This window comes from Colossoma macropomum, unplaced genomic scaffold (assembly GCF_904425465.1).
Source record: "Colossoma macropomum unplaced genomic scaffold, Colossoma_macropomum, whole genome shotgun sequence".
Taxonomy (NCBI): Eukaryota; Metazoa; Chordata; class Actinopteri; order Characiformes; family Serrasalmidae; genus Colossoma; species Colossoma macropomum.
Window position 1 is genome coordinate 505,655 of NW_023496039.1, and position 15,136 is coordinate 520,790.

General features: G+C 38.4%; 1 protein-coding gene across 1 annotated transcript in view; it reads left to right on the forward strand.

Annotated features, from left to right (window-relative positions):
* Positions 1-15,136, forward strand: part of lrch2 (leucine-rich repeats and calponin homology (CH) domain containing 2) — a 113,643-nt gene that overhangs the window by 77,056 nt on the left and 21,451 nt on the right. Inside the window, exons 16-17 of the mRNA XM_036564737.1 lie at positions 10,704-10,751; positions 13,548-13,611. Of these exons, the coding sequence (XP_036420630.1) occupies positions 10,704-10,751; positions 13,548-13,611 (112 nt within the window). The remainder of the gene's footprint in view (positions 1-10,703; positions 10,752-13,547; positions 13,612-15,136) is intronic.

The window sequence follows — 15,136 nt, forward strand, 5'->3', positions numbered from 1 at the left end:
CAACAGCAAAATACAGACACTTGTAGTAGACCTTGAAATGTTCAAAATGTAAAAGCCCTCAGGTGCTCAGCCTTTAAACCTAACCGTTTTACTTGAACTAGACCTCTGGCATCTTTTCTTTGCTGCAAGTTCATTAATACTTGAGCCCAATTTCTGAGCTGCTGAACAAACGTTGTGTTTATATTGGCTGAACTGCAGCTGAAATGCATTTTGGTGATATGACTGGTGTGGAATTGTGTAGAATTGAGGTGTAACCGATGTCCCATAGATTGTTTTTGGGGTAGTAGGGTAGTAGTAGTGCTGGGAACTGTAATGCAGCGTATTGTGAAACAGGCTAATATTAATAGAAATTTTGAATACTTTTGCGGCCTAAGATTGTGTTGTGGGCCTGATTGTGGAATGTAAAAGGATTCTAGGAGGTTATGTTGTGACAACGTTGTGACAAGCTACTGTTTTGGTGCCCGTCCAAATGTAATTCCTCAGAAAGTTGTCACAACATTATGTGACGTCTAACATTGTGACAACGTAGTGGCAACGTTGTGTGATCAATGTTGTTGGCACCAAAAACGTAGGTTGCCACAATGTTGTCACAATATAACTGTGTTTGCAGGGTAACACACACAGAATTGAACATTCTGCTGAGAATGTTAAGTTTTTCTTGCTTTACATTCCATTTTATTCTTTAGGATTTGTGTAACTATAGGATTTATAAAGATTTTAACATAGCTTTAATATCTGTGATCAAGTTGTCAGCCCCCTTTAAGCAACCGAAATTCTCTCATACGTGGGTTTTTCAAACATACTCTTTAACCTCTTGTTGACTTGGGTATATTTTGTTTTTTTCCATCTGAATTTACATGACCAAATCATAAGGCAAATTATACAGTAACTGCATGAAATAAATGTAAATTTTTATTTTATTTTTATTTTTTTTTTAAAAAAGCTCCCCTCAAATGAACAGAACATGTGGTTTATGATCATACACATATTCCTATATGCTTACAATTTACTGCTGAAAGCCAAAAATCTTAGACGCTCTTTGTATTATTTAATAAAAATATTTTTTTACAGAGCAGATCACTGAAGAGACGCCATCTGTTTATAATTCATAGCCCAGATTTGTGGAAAAATGGGTCGACTTTCAGTAGAAAAAAAAGATTGTGAGTTCAGCTTCAGCTTTAAAAGTACATTCTCCATCTATTTGACTGGAAAGAAGACGGTTACAGCTCTCATATGACACCCACCTTTTGAATGTAGCTTATGAAATATGAAAGTTATAAAGAATGTGACGGAATGCGTTTTGGAACTCTGTTCAGCAGCAGCTTCTTTGCAAAGCATGCTCTTGCTAAGTCATGGCACACACCACTTAAATACCGGTATGGCGTGTTAATGAGATGATTAGTTGGATCAGGTCTGTTCAATCAGGGAAAACACCAAAATATGCTGTTCTTCTCTTTCTTTTGTGCCCATGTAAAGCGAGAATGGCAGGCACATAGACTAGAAAGACTGTAGACACTGATGACCGCATGTGTCTCTTTAAACTGAGAAACTGCAGCTTTCTGTGTGCACAGAAACTCTCAGTGAACTCAAAGAGAAGCCCTGTCAGAGATGCTATCAGAGCCAGACGTTGCTTGATGCAAGAGGGATAGTGATAGCAATAGCGATACATGCAGAGAGAGAGAGAGTGAGTGAGAGCCTGTTAAAGATGATAAAAGGGGAAAATATGCTTGAGTTCATACTTTTAAAATTCCATCAAGATCAAGTGTGTGTGTTTGAGCCCTGCCCGCCACACACACGCATGGAGTACTGTACAAAGGTCAGACCATCCTTCATTTCTATAACGTAAACAGCCTTTGAACAGTTCTTAAATAGTTTGTTGTTCGTAATTTGTCAGCATCAGGAAAAAATGAGAAAATTTAACAGAAAGTTGCACAACAACTAGTCAACAACTAAATATAACATAATATAAGTTTCAGTATTGTGTCCACCCTTTACCTTTATCACAGCTTCCTTTTTCAGGAGACTCGCTTCATCTTTCATCTGGGATATTTGTCCACACCTCCAAACCCATCCTTTCATCCATTCCATAGCGTTGAGTCACAGTGGAAGGATGAATAGAAACTGAGTAAATGAAGGCATAGTCTCTGGCCTTTGCACAGTGCTGTGTGCTAAAGGTAGTTTTTGTTAGTCAGTTGGTGACCTAGGTTGTCTTTTGTAAGTTGCATTTTGTCAGTCAGTCAGTTGCTTTTGCACTAGCCCAGGGGTCACAACCCAAACGTTAAAAACAGCCATTTTATCCTTTCAACAAAAAATCAAACCACCTTGGGAGCCACAGCATTTTATGTCCACGTTATTGAAGTGATATTTTACCATCTTGGTTGTAAATATATCTTAATACGTGCTAATGTCTGTAGAGTAAAAGATCTAAAAATAAACAAAAATGCAGTCTTGCATCAATAAGTTGCTCTGCTTTAAGCTTTAGCTCAGCTATAGCTACTTTTCTCACATCTTCGGCAGGAAACATTTCCTCAGAAGTACAATAGTTTCTTGTAAAATGTCTCTCAATGTTCGACTTTTTATTAGGCTGAAGTCAGATCCTCATTCTCCAGCTTCTTGTTTGAATTTTCCTGTTCCACCTTGGAAGAATTAAACTGCTACACCATTTAAGGTGGAACTGGAAAATTCGAAGAAGAGGCTGGCGAATAAGAAGCAGCTTTGTGACTTTTTAGTGTTTTTACACTTTTTAGACAGTTTCTCGTTGCAGATTAAACGTATCAGGAAAAATCAGGAGTGTCTAAAAACGCAAGTCCATTCGTTTTCAAATTATCAATATTCATCTTAAATCTTTCTCTTTGCTGTTTCGTTAGCTACTAGCTAGACGAGATTCTTGTCTGCGTTAGTATGGTGACCAGCAGTCTAAGCGTCAATCCTCAGGGTTAAAGGGTGAATTAGCAGATATAGGCTACATTAACTCCAGCGTTTAAGACCACTTATTGTTAAAACTGTGTTTGAACGACCAGCAGAGCTTTATTTTACTGCAAAGGAGGATTATTTTATTTCTACCTAAACATCTGATTCTGCTGTGGAGCCGCAAAAGGACAGTAAAAGAGCCACATGTTGCTGAAACCTGGGCTAGTACAAAAGTTTTTTGTTTTTTTTGCCCCACCACTTTAAAGGTGTGGCACTGCCCCTGCAGACACACACATACACCACTAATTGGCATCAAGGTTAATGGTTCAGTGAGCTGTACCCCCCACATACACACACACACACACACACACACATGTGAAACAACATCATAGTGCTTGGACATCGCAGTGGGTGAAGTTTAGGTCACCCGAACTTTGTGGTTTGAGTGAAGCAGCAGCCTGTGCTCATCTGAGTTAAGTAAGGAGATAAATGGACGTTTCAACTAATCAGATCTCAAATCTAAATATTTACATCCACTGAGCACCTATAGAGTGTAAACCTGCTGACTCCATCTTTTCATCAGAGCGAAGAAAGAAAAGTCTGAGCCGACATGGCGGACCCACGTACTGAATCGTACACAGAGCTCCTCTGTCTTTTGTCTTATTCTGACAGTCTCAGATGTCTTTCTATGTATGTTTTTTTTTAGGGAGATGTGTTGATAAATGTCTCCCTCGCACTCTGACAGGGACACAATAAGATGGTTTTTTCCCATGAAGGTGTTTGTCTGTGGAAACTACTTCCACACACGTACGCACCAGAGATGTTATAAAGGCAGAGGACACTGTTTGGGAAAGCTCACAATGTCATTAGTTTATGGGGAAAATTCCCAACCTTTAGTTAAAAGAGCCATTCAGTTCCTAAGCCGGAAAAACCCTGCCTCATTGTGGAGACATGAGTATGTGAAGTAGCCAGAACAAGCTGAAAAAAGAAGACTTTTATGACTGGAAATAACTGACCAAGGTGTGCAATATTATCTGTCTGCGACCCTTGTTTTGCTTTTTCTTTGCAAGCTTTGGGCTGATCAACCTTTCTGTCGTTTTTGTGGGTTTCGAATAAATTTGTGATAAATTTGCGTTGGGCGAATATTATATTTAAGCTTTAGGCTAAAACAATCTTTGGTTTGAACGCATATAGAGATTCACTGGGTCGGTATTACACAAACTACAGCTTATGTGTCCTGGGTAAACTAATGGGTTATGTAGACATATAGCTCAATTAACTTACCCTTAATACGGGGCTTTATGTGTACCTTAAGCAGCATAATATTAAGCTTTATGCTACAACAAAGCTTTAGTTTTTGAACATATCCCTACTGAAAAAATCCATGGAAACCATTAAGTGATTCTTTTTGTTTCTGATGGTTTTGTAACGTGTTTTGTCTTAAGGTTTAACCGGTTACCAATGACTGATTCGTGTATTGGTGATGGTTTCCCTTCCTGAACCCTAATATGCATGGCGACACATACAATCAGCACAAACAGTCGCTGACAGGACTTTGTTTATTTGGTACAGCTACGCTGTCCTGCTGCACATGCGTTCCACTGGCCTGAAATCACTGGAGTGAAACTGCGGGTGTAAGTCTGCGGCTCAGTGGTTCTGCAGCACTGCAGTCAGACTCTTCTCAAGCAGGGCTCCAGACAAAAATATAGCTAAAAAATTCAGGTGCCAATAGCTTTTTTTAACTGACAAATAATAATAATACTATGCAGAAGAATAAAGCTTTTCAACACACCTCAGGTCAGCTCTGTGATTTAAAAGGGAACTCCATCCATTTTTCAAAATTTCTGCATAATAAAATGGCTAACATGTCAACAACATCATGCAGAGTGGTTTGGTATGCATTGTTTTGTTCTAGAGAGTTTCAGAAATGTTCACAGTGATGATAATAGAAACCAGACCTCTGAGGAGTTAAATGTCTCTAAAAGCTTCGTCCCAGGAAGGTATTACATGAATGATTATGAATGCACTGCCTGATGTCTGAGACATTGTTTTACAGTAACTTTGTGATAAAGTTTTGGTGTAACTGTTTTAATCAATTAATTTTGGGTGTTCTAAGGCAAAATAGTCCCCAAAGAGTTTTCAGATTTACCACTATTTTACCTTCATCAACGTTACATAATAACTGAGAAGACACCTGTAGGTTTTGTATAGTAAATAAAATGGCGACATTTGCATTGTAGACATCAGGAGTCCTGGTTTCTATCACCCTCACTGTAAAGAGTCTGTAAGTTCTCTGTAAATGAACCATTTCACGTTACAACAATGACTGTTTATATCTCAACCACTGAATTGTACAGAAATTTTGAAAAATAGGCGGAATTCCCCTTTAAGTATCTCTGTCTTCCACTACGCCTGATTCTGGACACATCCAGTCTGCTGCTTTTCATTAACACGATTTGGGAGGTGAATTTGGTTAAGGGTAGTTCTTCTTGTGCTGCCATGTGCTAAAAGAGCTCGCTCTGGGCAGCGGTCCGACCAGAGTGAGTTCTTTTAGCACATACGTAGCTGTAGTTCGAGATTGTGTTTGTTACACAGCATCAGGTCCACATCATGGGGAATCAGGAAGCTACATGGAAAACAAAATGAGATCATGAATCATGTGGTAGCTTTTTATTATAATTTTATTATTTGCACATGTTAATAAACAGATAATGACTTCCAGTTCTTTTCTTCTCTGTAACTGACAAATATGAAGTGTTTTTTGTAAGATATGAATTTGAGAAGCCAACTGTGGGTGCAGTTATGTGTGTTTACATTGTCAGGAGTCACTGCATTCTGGATGTGATGACAGGAGTATCATTCTGACGTTATGTGGTGAGATGATTTAGCCATCCTATGTTAATAATACACACAGTGGCAGCATTAATGTTCTCAGTTTGAGTTAGCGGCTTTCGTGGCTGTTTGCTTTGGGGTGACTTGGTTAAACTTTGGCTGGCCACCTGCACGCTGTGTATCTGACGCACACCGCGCAGCATGAAATATCAACAGTAGAAATTAGGAAAGCTTGTTTTAAAATACACCATGAGCCTAAATAAATCTGAGTCTTTTAGCTGAACTGTGTTTGAATCCCACAGCTGGGTCCACACTTCCTAGGGACTGGCCACGGCAAATCCCACTGCTGGGGCTATTCTTGCGAAAGGGTTTATTGTGTCTTGTTATTGATTGTAATAGATTTTAAGGTCTGTTGATTTTGTTCAGCATTAAGACATTTAAAGTGCAACCTGTGAAAAGAAGCCTTACAGGTTGCTTTTTGTTTTGTCTCATGTTATGCTTACTCTCACAGCTATAGAAGTGCTGGAACCCCACACACACACACATACAAAGCAAGCCTTGTTGTTGTTCTATCATATCAGCTCTGGATGTATTAAGCTCTTTGTTTTTTTCCACCACACCCAAACGACTCAACCTGCCCTTCAGCATGGTACAGACGCACACTTGTCCAAGTTCTCCAACAATATAAAAGTAAAACACTAATCAGGATTCTTGCTGGTTTCAGCTGTGCGGGTGGCAGTAACCGAAGGTTCATCGGGAGTGTTTGCGTAGGCACAATTTACATTCAATTCCATTTTCATTTAGTCTTGCTGGCACTCACAATCACAGTCTGCTATCTAAGATTGTAAAGAGATGGCACAACAGTCGCTTGCTGGACAAAAAACAGAGATGAGTTGATTACTAAAACACTTTTTTGCTATCTTGATGCAGTGGCCTTCAGATGGAATCTTCTTTGCTTGAGCGAAGTCCTTGCTGCCCAATTGCAGTTAAAATACAGCAATATATTGAATTCCTGAACGTAATGTACCGTGGATTTAACCGGGCTTAGTTCATGATATTCGTCTTCTGAGCTTGCTCAGTGGGAACTGTCAGTCTCTAACCTGGCACCTGTTCCATTCTCAGTTGTTTTGACCTTTCGTGAACTTACTCCGAGGAGAAATGAGTGCTAAAGCAAGCAAAACTTTCGAACTTCAAAATTTCTTTCTTTAGAAAAAGACGTCACAACTGTCTGACAAGATTTCCTTGCTTTTTTAAAATAGTAGTCCATACTAGTGGTCAACTGATATGTGGTTTTAGTGTGAAGATTTACTGGAACACTTTTTATTAGTGTATTTTGGAGACCTGCGCCTCTCATAAACACATAGAGACGACAGAGAACAGCAACTCATTGGCTGTACTTGACACATAGCCCATGTTACGACCAATCCACTAACAGTGTGGATCAGTCGTTGTGGCAGGCTACAGATGTGATGGTTGGTTGTATGCATCATGCCACATTTCAACTAATTCAAAAAGGCTTTGGGCGAGACATTGGACAGGCTACAGAAATGATTCTTTTAGTCGTGGATGTTCAAGAGAGGCATATTCATCAAGTTAAAACCTTTTAATCAGCAAGGAAACAAGCAAAAGTGCAAATTCCAACAACAGAAAAATTATACATAGTGCATTTGATTCTCGTGTCCTAAAGCCCTAGTCCAGGGGTCGCAACACAAATGTTAAGAAGAGCCATTTTGTCCTTTAAACAAAAATCAAACCACTTTGGGAGCCACAATCTTTTATGTCCATTTTAACATCTAGGCTGTAAATATGTCTCATTACATGCTTATGTCCTAGTATAGGCTAAAAAGTTTAATATAAACGAAAACACAGACTTACTTTACTCTGCTTTAAGCTTTAGCTCAGCTATAGCTGCTTTCCTCGCATCTCCGGCAGGAAACTTTCCCTCAAAAGTGAAATAGTTTCTTGTAAAGTGTCTCTCAACGTTTGAGTTTTTACAAGACTGAAGTCGGCTCTTCATTCACCAGTGCCAGAATGTAACTGCAGCACCATTTAAGGTGGAATGGGACAATTCAAACAAGAAGCTGGAGAATAAGAAGCTGACTTCAGCCTCGCGACTTTTTGGTGTTCGACAGTTTCTCGTTGCAGATTAAACGTATCAGGAAACCTGAGTGCTTATAAAAGCCATTTGTCTCTAAATTATCAGTGTTCATCTTAAATCTTAAATCTGAATTTGCAGTTATAGGCTGCATTAACTCCAGTGTTTAAGACCATTAAACCTGTTGAACGATCAGCAGAGCTTTATTTTACTGCAAAGGAGGATTATTTTATTTTTACCTACAAATGTAATTCTGCTGTGGGTCGCAACAGGGCAGGAAAAGAGCTGCATGTTGCCGACCCCTGCCCTATTCCATGTGGTGCATATACAGAAACTGTTTCAGAAACAGCCCATTTCAAATTCATCATGATCGTGATTCCATAGCCATGAAGACATTTACATATAACCACTGATTCAGCGTTTGTTTAGTTAAAAGAGAACAAACACTAAAACACAAAAGAAGTAAGAGTCCCTCTATTGGGGCTGGGCAATATAAGGACACGTATCATTATTACACCAGATTACATCGCAGTATGCTTTCTAAGCATATTGTGGATACCGCGAATGAGGCCTAAGTGATTTAGCACAAACATATTTAGCACAATATCGTCTGATTAAAAAATCAAGATTATTATTTACAAGATTATAAGTGAGTCACACTGAAGCATGTCAAAGTTCCAAAGCACATTGGGTAGATAAAGCTAGCATTAAAGTGCATAGCAGAGAGAAGAGTGGCTTCTTAATAAACTTCTCTTTCTCTCGTAAGCGGAATAAACTACTGTTGGGGCTGTACCCGCACACTTCTTAAAGGAGCATGAACCCCAGTTTCCCAACATATTTAGTAAGATGTTTTAAGGTCAGTTAGTCCTGTTTAGTTCTCTGTCAGTTCTCCAGCATGATGATTATGGCCTTTAACAGCGGGAATGGGCGCTGCCAAAACATTGTCATCAGGTCAATGATATCTGATTACGTCACTCTGTTACCTTGGCCTATTGTGAACAGTGACCTGCATTAAAAACAAGAAAAAAATAGAGCATAATTAGTTGTGTTTAATTGGATTCAGTGGAGCGCAGTGTGTGAAACGCTCAGTAAAAACCATTTGTCCTCATAGTTTTTGATTGTATTTTTCAAGCGTGGCACTACTGGTTTTGTTTTGTCTGTTCTAACTTATCAAACCAGTGTATGCTTTACCAAGCTTGCATTTGGTCTGGTATCTTTTTTCTGAGACCGTGTGGTCTGACGGCGTTTGGTCTGATGTTCAGTTACATCAGATCTGAGACATGAAGATGGTTTTCCCAAGACTCGAAGTGGTTTAGTCCGAGGAATGATGCCGTTCTGGCACTGAAGACTGAGGATGTCCTAAATGTACCCTGTACCCCCGCTTAGTGCTAATTAACATATATTTACATGTTGGTTAATCTTGAAAATGAAAAAGCAAAGTGGGAAGTGAAAAGTAAATCACTAGCAGGTGGCGCCTGTGTTTGTTTCCGTTTGCCTTTTTATTCTGACACTTAAAGCGCGTCCACGCCGAAAACCGAATCACAAACGGTCACTTTGCTGTTGATTTATCCTTTTTGAATTTTCATTTTCATTTTGTCAGATATGCAGCCGATTGATGTGACAAAGAAAAAACGTAAACATTGCATTTTGATTTTAGTTTTGACACGTATCATGCATTTCGTGAAGAAAAGCCAAAGCCAAAGTGAGGCTTGGATTTTCTTTGCTCTGTTAGCTTTTCCATTTTAGATATGGCCATGAAATACCAGAATAATGAATAAAATGAAATGACCAATCGCTTTTTTAAATGTACTTGTGTTGTATGCTAAATAGCCAGAGTGTCCAGCCCAAAGGGCCAGTGTGGTTGCAGGGTTTTTTTTTTTATCCAAAGCAAGCAGAAGCACACCTCATTGGTTTAACTTTAAAAGTTAATTGCGTAACTTTAAGGCCAGCATGAAAACATGACTGTTCCAATTTGCTCTTCTCTGTCAATCACGTGATTTCTGAACTCTGTTGATGCATTTATTTGATACACCGCAAAAAATACCATCTTGTCAAGGGAAATGATATTAAATCCAGTCTATATATCTAATATAGAAATAAGGGAAATAATCTGAAATTAAGCTTACAACAATCCCAACAGGAGAAATATTAGATTTATTGACTATATTTAAGATAATTCTACTTGACAAGATACCATTTTTCGCACCGTATGTAAAGAACGTCATCTAACAAAGCCAAAAGTGTTTGGACCTTTATTAAATTTTTCTCACAGACTACATTTTTGAATAAGCAAACACATAAATAGGAATTATAAACCACACGTCAGTCACATTTTATTTTGACTCTGATTAAACAAGTCACTAAAAAGCACTTACTGATAACTGAATTATGCTCTGAATGAACTTGCACACTCATTGCAGTGCATCCATCCATAAGGAGGCTTTGTTTATCGTTCATACTGGTGGCCACCAGCTCTTCTTCTGAAGATCTACTATTCTGCAGAGTTTAATCCTAACCCTCATCTGACATGCCACCCTCTCCCCATGCCAACTCTAATGTACCTGATCCAGCCAATTAAGGATTTCTGAAGAAAGGCATTGTCTGGAGTAGGTGTGGCGGCTTGTGGTTTAAACTACAGTGCCAGGGTTGGTGACCATTTTTGTATACAGTGATGAAAAACACGGTAGCACACCCTCGATTGAACAGCCTCTCTTTGCATTAATGTGAAAACATTAAAAAGAAAACATTGAATGAATGTTGGAAGGTTTTTGAAGGAGTAAGATAGAAAGTTGATGGTAAACTGAATGTTCTGAAAGAAATGCAGAGTAAATAAAAGTCCTTATCACTCTTTTCTTTCTCCTCTTAGTACAAGTGTCAGAGTGCACGAAGAAACTCCACCGACAATGACTGTGAGGTGAGCTCTATGTGTGTATATGTGTGTATATGTGTATGTTTGTAAGTGTGTAATCTTAGAACTCTGACATGGGTGGTGTTAGTCAGTATTGAATTACAGCTGAAAACCGCTGGAGCTTGTACCATGATTTTATCTATGCGTCTTTTGGTTCCATGAATTGTGTATCTTCCTGTTTATCACCTCCTGTTACACAATCCTTTAACTTTACAGTCGTCTCTTGCAAATTTGTAAAATGAAAATGAGAGAGCTGATAGGAGCTGATGAAAGGATTTCAGGCCATGCTGGCTCGCCCTGGCCTTGTTCTTATACTCTTCTTTACGTGGGACTGTGAACAGAACACCACGAGGTCTTTTGAGGAGATCAAAAAAAACGACACCCTTCTGCAACCAGTTTCCCAGAGCACATTATTAACCTTCCATGAACTCCATTCCCTTTTATCACGAGAACGTATGTGACTCGTATCCGAAGTTATAAGGCTTTGAAGTGGAGTTGAAATACGTCTTCTGCCTCTCATTGCATGTAACTGGTGAATTTGTGTCTCTGTCTACATTATGTGTGAAACTGACCAAATGGAGGACCACTGGAGGACCATTCAGGAAGTCACTGAGGACTTGCTCATCATGTCGCAAACTCTTTATTCTTCATTCAGTCCACATTGGAGACACGTGTTAAACACCATGCAAGGAATTTACAGCCGCTAAAGTCGCTGCAGAAGTTTTGGAAAGTAGTGACAAAGATAATGAAACATTTTGATATGAAACATTTGGATATCACTTTATATGCAAGCGCCTTTAGAGGCGAATTTAAGAAGATATGCAAAAATTGAGAAAATGCCAATAGACCCCAGAGGCTTGAAGCATCAGTAAGTCAGTCATTTATGCAAAAGATGCAACAAGTCAGATTGTGGTTGTATATATTATATATATATTATCCAGAGCGACTTACGAAAAGCGCTTTGTTGTCTAAATCCCCTAAAAGTGGCAACACTTTTCATTTTTCAGTTTTTGACATAATTTAAAAAAAATGCCTGTTGCCCTTTGCATTTTGTGTAAATTTTATGATGAATGGACACAGTGAAAGGTATGACCTTTGTAAATCAGGCAGTAGCTCTAAAAATATAGGCATAGGCCTGAAAATGCCTTTTATACTATTAGGAGAATAATTAAAAAGTTTAAAACAACCAGAACTGTACTGAACCTGGAAGAGGACACGCATGTATTTGCCTACATTCACAGTTAGGAGGATGGTTTGTTAGGCAAACATTTTCTTTGCTTTCATTTAATCAGAAGAGTAAGGACATGGAGTTCACTAGCCACTACTAGAACTTTGACTGGAACTGGGTTGACAATAAATCCTCAAGGAGGGTTTGCCATAACAAGAAAGAAATGATTATACAGAAAAAAACTCATTCCCACTGTTTAATATGGTAGGGCATTTATGGTGTTTTGGGGCTGTATTTCTCCTGAACACCTGAACCTTGTTTGGGCAAATGTCTATGAAGTATGAAGTACCAGTAAATGGAAATAAATGGCTAAAAAAGCTAAAGCTGGGCTGTGGTTGGATCCTCCAGCAAGACAGTGATCCAAAACATGTGTTCAAAACACACAAGCCTTTGTCAAGGCCCTCCCAGTCCCATGAAGAAGAGAGTCCAAAAGAGAGTCGTGTGATCCTAGAGGATCTGGAGAGATTCTTTATTATGGAGTCTCAGATTGCTTAGATTGCTCTGTATTCTCCAAACCCAAAAAGTATTATAAGAGAAGACTAATTTCTGTTATGCTGGCCAATGGAGGTTGCACAAAATACTGAATGGGAATAACTGTGACAATTTTCATAACCTTTACCAATATATCGTAATAAATTTATAGAACACTAATAATGTATTTGGCAGTAGTAGTAGTATTAGTGGTAGCATGCTGTGGGTTTTTGAAAGCAGCACCTCCTTATCCACTGCCTCTGCACTCCTCCATGCTCAGACAAGCCCTCTATTCACAGTGTTGGCCACATGGACCAAGCCAGCAGTTTCTGCTAGGACAGCACAATATAGACAAAAAAAATGCAATATATGATAAAGTTCTTGCACAATCGCTGGTGTGAGATAGAAGGAATTATGATTAAAGTAGGCTGTGTGAATTTGTGTGAATTAGTTCAGTACAAAAAGTAGAAACAGGGTTAGGTGAGGGTGAGGGTTATTATATATATTGTTTATTGAAAGCATGTCATATTTTTTGATATGTGTTAAACAGCCCACATTTTCTTAGCACACCTTTACCAGGCTTTGTCGATTGCTTGGTTCAGGTGTGTTGAAAGCCTGAATAGAGCAAAATAAGGGAAGGGCTGTCTGTGGGTCCCCCATTAGGGGTGGGCAAAAAGGCAAACGTGTGACATCCTGTAAAATTTGAAGACATGATATCTTGATTTTTAGTTGTAGTTTATACAGAGACAGTGCACCCTAACAGCAATGTCAAATAACAAAAAAAATCAAGCAGTTTGTAACAATTAATAAGATTAATTTTGATTGGCTAGCATTCAGTCAGCTTTTTGCTATTATATCGTTTTTATTGAAGTGCAAACTTTTATTGAAATGCAAACTGGCCAGCGATCTTAGAAATGTAGGCGATATCAGCTCCATGCTCAGTAAAGCATATGGTGACGTAATTTATTATGATGACAATGACACATAAGATAACGTACTGTCATATCCCTTACCCCATCTTAAAGGACTGGTGGAAGCAACAAAGCGCTTAAAGATGACAATGAATATGTGTGAAAGATGTGATTTTTTTTTCCTTGCTGTAGGAGGCTATGCGCTCCACTGACTTCAGCACAACTCTGACTGTCTTTGGCCTGAAGCCCCGATCAGGTACTTTAATCAGTTAACTTGCCTGTCCTCCTGATTCCAGTCTGTCCATCTACATCTCAATCTGTCTGCTTGTGTATGTCTCACTTTCTCTGTGTGGCTTTCTGTGGGATCGTCTGCCTGTATCGGGGGTTAAAAAGTAAGTTAACCTGGCTGTGTTAAAAATGACATTTTACTGAATTATAAATAATACATTAAAGGGGAACTCCACTGATTTTTCTAAAATTCTGCATAATTAAATGAATAAGAAGTAAACAAAGTCATTTAGAGTAGTTTGGTGCAAAATGCTTCATTCTAGAAATCAGAATTGTTCACAGTGGTAGTGATAGGAACCAGACATCTGAAGAGTTTAAGGCCTCTAAAAGCTACACAGAAAGTTATTCCATTAAATAGTTATGAATACTCAGCCTGATGTCTGAGACATTGTTTTACTGTACTTTTGAGGCCTAATCAGTTTATTCCAGTCTGTTGACGGTGGAGGGACACATTAAAGGTGTTCTAAGGCAACATAGTGCCCCCCCAAAAACTTTTTTTTTAATCAGATTTACCACTATTTTACGATCATCAATGTTACGAATAAAAACTCAGATGACTTGTATACGTTAGTGGTTTTGGACAGTAAATAAAATGGCTATATGTGTGTTGTAGACATCAGGACCCCTGGTTCCTATCACCACCACTGTAAAGAAAACAGTCAGTATGCTTCTCTACAAATGAACCATTTCATCTACTCTTCAACCACTGAATTATACAGACTTTTAGAAAAAATGGTGGAATTCCACTTTAACAGACTGTAAGGCAAATTATTGGTCTTTAATTCACTATTTGATGTTCAGTGCCTTCAACTTTTTCAGTTAAATCTTTTTTAGTAGTGAGAAAATCTTGTATTACAATTCTGTGATTGAAAAAAGAGATATGTAATATCAATACTGACATTTATCACATCTTATTACTAATTTGTTAGTATTCTTGATTATGCAGTTGCATAGGTATTTTAAATTATAGCCCTGTAATACAAAAACATAAGAACACCCACTAAAATCAGCCTAATGCAAATCTGATTAGACTGATTAGATGCTGGCATTTCACTCGTCTTCTTCTGACTCTCTTTTTAACCCCTTATACTTTAAGGGTTCACCATACTTTGTTCCCCCACTGTAACTACATATCTTACATGTTAAGTTCATAGTACTAGTATTGAATCATTTTTTTACTGGATAATGAATTTTAAGGTGAAGAACTGAAAGATAAACATATTGAAAGGCTTACAGAAATCCATGTTGTCATATCTGCATTTCGTTTGATAGTAGCAAACTGGTAGTAATTTGGGAAATATTGAGCTGTATGTAGATTCAGAAGATAATAAGACTGACCGCAGCTCACCTCTATTCACCAGCCTCTTTCCTGGCATTATGCCAACACTGCACATTGAATTGTAGTCTTTTTATATATGGCAAATGCAATAGTTTTTGCCTTGATGATTTCAAAAAAGTGGCTCACAGTTTAAGACAGCTGCTTTTGAATCATC